Below are 6,034 nucleotides of genomic sequence, written 5' to 3'. Positions count from 1 at the left end.
TAAATATTTACTCTAAGAAAGTCCGTTTTTTTTTTCTGCAAAAAATTCCACAAGTTAAATACAACCATGAAAATTGCGTCTTTAAATACTAAATTGTATGAAGGACTGCAGAATGTAAAGGCCAAGAGAATGAAAACGCTTTTGTTTGCATCAATGCATATTAAGTTGTTAGTCATTCACAATGGTTCAGCATCATCATTTATAGACCCTTGACCTCTGAGAAGACGGTCCGAGTCACCTTTCAGTAACGTTAAAATAATCCCTAGGTTTCTAAATGAGGAAAATCTCCTCACTTCCAACAGTAAATGACTAAGATGGGCCTCATTTGTGAAATACAAGCAGATTTTTTTTAAATCTTCAAATTACTAACTTGCCCTCAACAAGCAGATTTTTTTCACGATGTTCCCTTTTAACACATTTTATGTACTTCGTTGGGAATTCTTTATATTCATGTCATAACCAGGATATTTTTTGTACAACTACAACATTCAAAGATTTATATCTGCATATTTCAAGGATGAAACTCTCTCTTTCAGTGTCTCAAAATTGTCATCTTTCTCCTGTTGCACATTTGTGCATACTTATCAAATCACATTTGTCAAGTCACACCAGTCCCTCCTTCTCATCCCTCTCTTTGCACCTGTTTCTTAGTTCCTGTTTCTGTTGCTTATTATATGTGGGTGTTTCCTATGTGAAAAGAATGTTATTTATTTTTGTTTATAGAAGAGAAGAAAGTAAAGACTCATGCTGACTATGCTGGGCATTGCCAGCTTTCATAAATATTTTGCAAAAAAGAAAAAAAAGATTTTTTTTGGTCCCCTGCTCTGCACAGAGAAACGAAACTCAAACTGTATCTCTGAAGATGTATAATAAAAATTGACTTTGAGACACAAGGCTGTATGGTTCTTATACTACGTGAGTGTGTGTGTGTGTGTGTGTGTGTGTAAACATACATGAACGTCTGAATTCCTGTACATGTTCCTAATCCGTTTCTTACACAGCTTCCTCTGTGTTGTATCTTAATGTAAAGTAGCTTCCTTTCTAACAGATGTCTAAATTGATGCTAATGCCAGTCTTTTTTCTTGCATCACATATTACTGACTGATGAATATTCAAAATATTATTTTTTTTTTTTAGTTCTGTCCTCCTGAATGTTAATGTTTTTACTCCAGAGTAATTAAACGCTCATCAGGACACAAAAATTAATGTCCTGTCGATTTTTCATCACAAAAGAAGATTAGAGGATGTCTTAATGCTGTAATTTAGTACATAAATTATTTCATTCGTTGTTACTGAATATTTTATTACGTCCACACGCTGTGTTAGTGACTAGTTAAACTGTGTTGGTTGAAGTTGTTGATGCATGATATATCAGACCAATATGATAAGCAGTTGATTTTTGTTTAATTTAAACTGCTTTCTATTATCCAGTTATGTTTTAAAAAGTTTTGATGTTTTGATTTTACTTAAAGCATGTAAAATTCTAGGTTTTTGCTTCTAAATTCCCAGTGAACACATCCTAATAAAACACAGTATATGTTGTTTTAGATGTGTCTGCCAACTGTATACATGTATATAACTTGTATTTATAACATCAGCAGTTAGATTGGTCTTTGAAGCTCACAGATGCATAGACTGACAGTGTGTATGTATGTGTTAATCGGTTTCTTTTGTTTGCTCCAGGTCTATGTCCACCTCTATAGATCCAGGGTTGTTGTTAAGTCCATATATCGCCCTGGACACGGAGGAGAGGAGTCTGAAATTCCAAACCAGGCGCCTCCATATTCAAAAGCAGCTAGAGGTATATAAAAAGAATGTATTAAAAATTCATGCATTCACTTGCACACACACACACACACACACTGATGTAACAGATTTGATCCACTTTGTACATGTAAGTGAATATATAGCCTACCTGGTGGGTGAGTTTTTTGGTTGTGTGTGTGTTGTAGGGCAGCAAAACAGTCAAACGAAGGCTGCAGTTTGTGGTCAGTTTGATCAGGTAAATATACTAATTCTGCTCACTTTAATCACACTTACTTGGTATAGAACGACGGCTTAGGTTATAGATGTTCATATAAAACGTATTTAGATACTTTCTGGTTGTTGAGCATTAGTGGAACTTGTTCATAATGTTTTGTTTTATTACAGATAAACTGAAGCCGCTGGAAAATAGAATGAAAAGGATGTTCACGTGTTCAGGAGAATATTGTAATATGAAGTATATTTAATATTTAAAATAATTAGTTCTTGTTCTATATTTACTTTTACTTCTCTTTTGTTTTAGTTTTTTTACAGTTCCAATTGCTAATTTTTATCGAGCGTTCTTTATTCGTGTTATTTAAATTGTTCATTGTAGTAAAATTGTCACCGGATCATTCAATAAAGTTTTGGTTCGTTTAAAAAAATAGCTGGGCCATTGTGGTACTTGTAGTTCGTGAGTTGTGTGATGCAACGGTTTTATCAGTCCAAAAAATTGTATTACCCACAATCCTGTGCACTCTTCCTTACGCTCATGGGCGGAGCTCGAACGGAAACATGGCAGCGGGCGTCTTAAGCGGAGGTGAAATAAAACGTGTTTTTATTTAATGTTAATGTACTTCGAGTGTATGTCATTATGTAAACCATATTATAATACCAATTAACAACATTATAATATAACGTCTTGCTTGTGATTTGCAATGACATAAAACATTACATGTGAAATCGAGTTTTTATAAGGACTTTCTGAGCAGTTTTGCAACAGACTTAGGATACAAATGTATGCACCGTTTAATAAATGAATTGAATATGATTGGTTTCAGTAAGGCAGGTTTTCCGGGGCCCTCGGTTGGTCTCTGCTGTGTTCTCGTGTCACGGACAGACATTGAGCTCCGCATCAGCTGCAGTCAAATCAGCGCCAGACACCGGTGAGAATGTCCGATGTGATGATTAAGTGATTATGACACATGCATACAGAATATATGAAACCCAGCGACCTAGAGATACAGTTTCTGTCGGTTTATAGTCTATTAAATGGATTTTAACTTGGGGCCACAGGGGAGTGTTGGAGGGTCCGTGTGAAATGCTTAGAGAAAAAGGTAAAAATAAATAAAATGTATTTTAAATAAATTTAAATATTGTTAAAATAAACGAATCAACACATAAAACAGTACAGTACTCTATAGTGCATAAAAACTTAATTTAGAAAATAAATCATACTTTGGGTCTGACATCAGAAAGATTTTAAAAACCCTGGTATATAACAATTTTGATAGAGTGCTTTATCTTTATCTGTGACAAAATTTGTCACCAATCAGTGTTAGATAAGCATTTGTTGTTGAACTATTTACATAAATGAATACAGATGTTTCATAAAGAATCAGCTTGCTTATAGAATTATTTCTCTTAATTTGGTATGTAGACTTAATGTAAATACAGTATGTGCTTGATATGTGTTTTTTTTTATGTAAAGCCGTAAAAATGTTGTTAAAAGCACTATATAAAAGCATGACTCTTATGAAGAGATTGTAACATATAATATTCATTCATAGCTCATAATTGTTTCTATATGTTTGTGTTACCTGTTTAGCTGCTACAGAAAAGATCCTGAACTTCCCACTCACTCAACCGGATTATTTCCACTTGTCTGAGCTCTTCACTATGAAGGACCTGTTTGAAGCCCGTGTCCATCTTGGACACAAGAAAGGCTGCCGGCATAGGTGGGTCATTGACATTAAAGGGATAGTTCACCCCAAAATTTAAATTCTATCACCGTTTACTCACCCTCATGTATTTCCAAACCCATAAAAGTTTTGTTCATTTTTGAAACACAGATGAAGGTATTATTAAAACGCATAAATCCAGAAAGGTTATGAAGGCATCCCAAAACACATCCATATTAATCGAGTGGATGTAAATAAAAATCTAAATGAAATCTGTTTATTATATAAAGCGATCATATCTCTTCACAAGACTTTGATTAAACCACTTTCATTTGGGTTCGTTTTACAATGCCTTTATAACCTTTTTGGATCTTTTAGGTTTTGGTTACCTGGACTTCTAAAGGAGGGACAGAAATCTCTCAGGTTTAACACACTCTTAATTTGTGTTTAAAAGATTAACCGTAGTCTTATGGGTTTGGAACAACTCGAGGGTGAGTAAATGATAACAGAATTTTCAATTTTAGGGAACTATCTCTTTAAATTTTCAAGCAGTGGCTTGCAATGTGACATGATGTAATTATCTATAATTATAATAAATCTTATAATGATACATTGAGTTTTTATATAATTTTTATATAATTCATATTATTATTTTTTGTATTTAATTTATTTGTAACTGTGTATATATATATATATATATTATGTATATAATACTTTCCGTACCCTTTGTAACTGTGTATATATATATATATATATATTATGTATATAATTTAGAAACTTTTTGTACTTTTTATATCTATATATATATACAGAGAGAGAGAGCGAGAGCGAGAGAGGGTAATATTATGATTTTTAAATGTTTTTATTGAAGTCTCTTCTGCTCGCCGAGGCTGCATTTATTTGATCAAAAATACAGTAAAACAGTAAAATTGTGAAATATTATTTCAGTTGAAATAACTTATTTTCTATTTGAATATGTTTTAAAATGTACTTTATTCCTGTGATGTAAAGCTGAATTTTCAGCATCATTACTCCAGTCTTCAGTGTCACATGATCCTTCAGAAATCATTCTGATATGCTGATTTGCTGCTCAACTATTATTGGTGCACAGTTATTAATAATGGTTCTTCTTCTTATTATATATATATATATATGTATATATATATATATACAACACACATACACTTATCTCATACATACAAAAAGCATGACAAATGTCACAGAATCTGAACTTTCTTTCTGAATGTTAATGTGTGTGTTTCTCTGTCTAGGCTGATGGGACCGTATCTGTTTGGTTCTCGTCTGGATATAGACATCATTGATCTGGAGCAGACAGCAGAACACCTGCAGCGGGCGCTGAACTTCACGGCTCACGTGGCGTACCGCGGCGGCATCATCCTGTTTGTCAGCCGCAGGCGTCAGTTCAGTCAGTTGATAGAGACGACGGCGCGAGAGTGCGGCGAATACGCTCACACGCGCTACTGGAAAGGTGGCCTGCTCACCAACGCCCCCATCCAGTACAGCCCCGGCGTCCGGCTGCCAGACCTCATCGTTTTCTTCTCCACGCTCAATAACGTTTTCCAGCAGCACGTCGGCATCCGAGACGCGGCCAAAATGAATATTCCCACAGTCGGGATTGTGGACTCTAATTGTAACCCAAGCCTCATCGCATACCCAGTGCCCGGCAACGATGACACTCCTGTTGCCATGGAGATGTACTGCCGGCTGTTTAAAATGACCATTAATAGAGCAAAGGACAAGAGGAGGCAGATGGAGCTTCTTAAGGGTATTTCAGCCTCAGTGTGAAGCAGGTCAATGAGAGTTTGTGTGTGTGTGTGTCTGTTGTCCTCACATAGAAAGTTCCGTGAAAATAAGAGTACAAAAAACTGCAGTTAAAATTCAGATGTATTATTTTGAGTAAAGTTCAGTACCTAAAAACTTGAAACGTGTGACCATCCTAGAACTATGGAAGCCCATTTTCACCTTGGAATAAAAAAAGTAATTGCAACTTTATATCTCACAATTGTGACTTTTTTTTTTCTTTTTTAGAATTGTAAGATATAAACTCAGAAATGTGAGAAAAAAGTTAGAATTCTAAGGTTATATCTCACATTTCTGAGTTTGTATCCTGCAATTCAATCTTTTTTCTCAGATTTCTAAGTTTCTATCTCACAATAGTTTTTTCCCCCCGACAAATAATAAAAAATAAAAAAGGTAATAACTACTTTTTATCTCACAATTCAGACTTTTCTTCTCAGAATTATGCTTATATCTTGCAAATCTGATTTTTTTTTTTGTTCACACAATTTTGAGAAAAAAGTCAGAATTGTGAAACATAAACTCAGAATTGTGAGGGGGAAAAAAGGCAAAATTGTGAGAAAAAGGTCAGA

The 6,034-nt window shown here is 34.5% G+C and overlaps 1 protein-coding gene and 1 long non-coding RNA gene across 2 annotated transcripts; both read left to right on the top strand.

Moving 5' to 3' along the window:
- The first annotated feature begins 1,654 nt into the window (after window positions 1–1,654).
- LOC107752972 (uncharacterized) lies at window positions 1,655–2,205 on the top strand. The gene is made up of 3 exons (XR_001641415.1): window positions 1,655–1,801; window positions 1,953–2,002; window positions 2,152–2,205. It is a non-coding gene; the product is annotated as an uncharacterized LOC107752972 (long non-coding RNA).
- Window positions 2,206–2,466: 261 nt separating this feature from the next.
- On the top strand, window positions 2,467–5,668 carry mrps2 (mitochondrial ribosomal protein S2). Its single transcript, XM_016569053.1, has 4 exons — window positions 2,467–2,563; window positions 2,805–2,909; window positions 3,572–3,701; window positions 4,916–5,668. Exons 1-4 carry the CDS (start codon window positions 2,539–2,541, stop codon window positions 5,448–5,450), a joined length of 795 nt encoding a protein of 264 aa, XP_016424539.1. The 5' UTR covers window positions 2,467–2,538; the 3' UTR covers window positions 5,451–5,668.
- The last annotated feature ends 366 nt before the right edge of the window (window positions 5,669–6,034 follow it).

The sequence above is a fragment of the Sinocyclocheilus rhinocerous genome, unplaced genomic scaffold (assembly GCF_001515625.1).
Source record: "Sinocyclocheilus rhinocerous isolate Xijiao unplaced genomic scaffold, SAMN03320098_v1.1 scaffold231, whole genome shotgun sequence".
Taxonomy (NCBI): Eukaryota; Metazoa; Chordata; class Actinopteri; order Cypriniformes; family Cyprinidae; genus Sinocyclocheilus; species Sinocyclocheilus rhinocerous.
The sequence above is the reverse complement of the archived record's forward strand: the minus strand, read 5'-3'. Positions and strand labels throughout refer to the sequence as shown.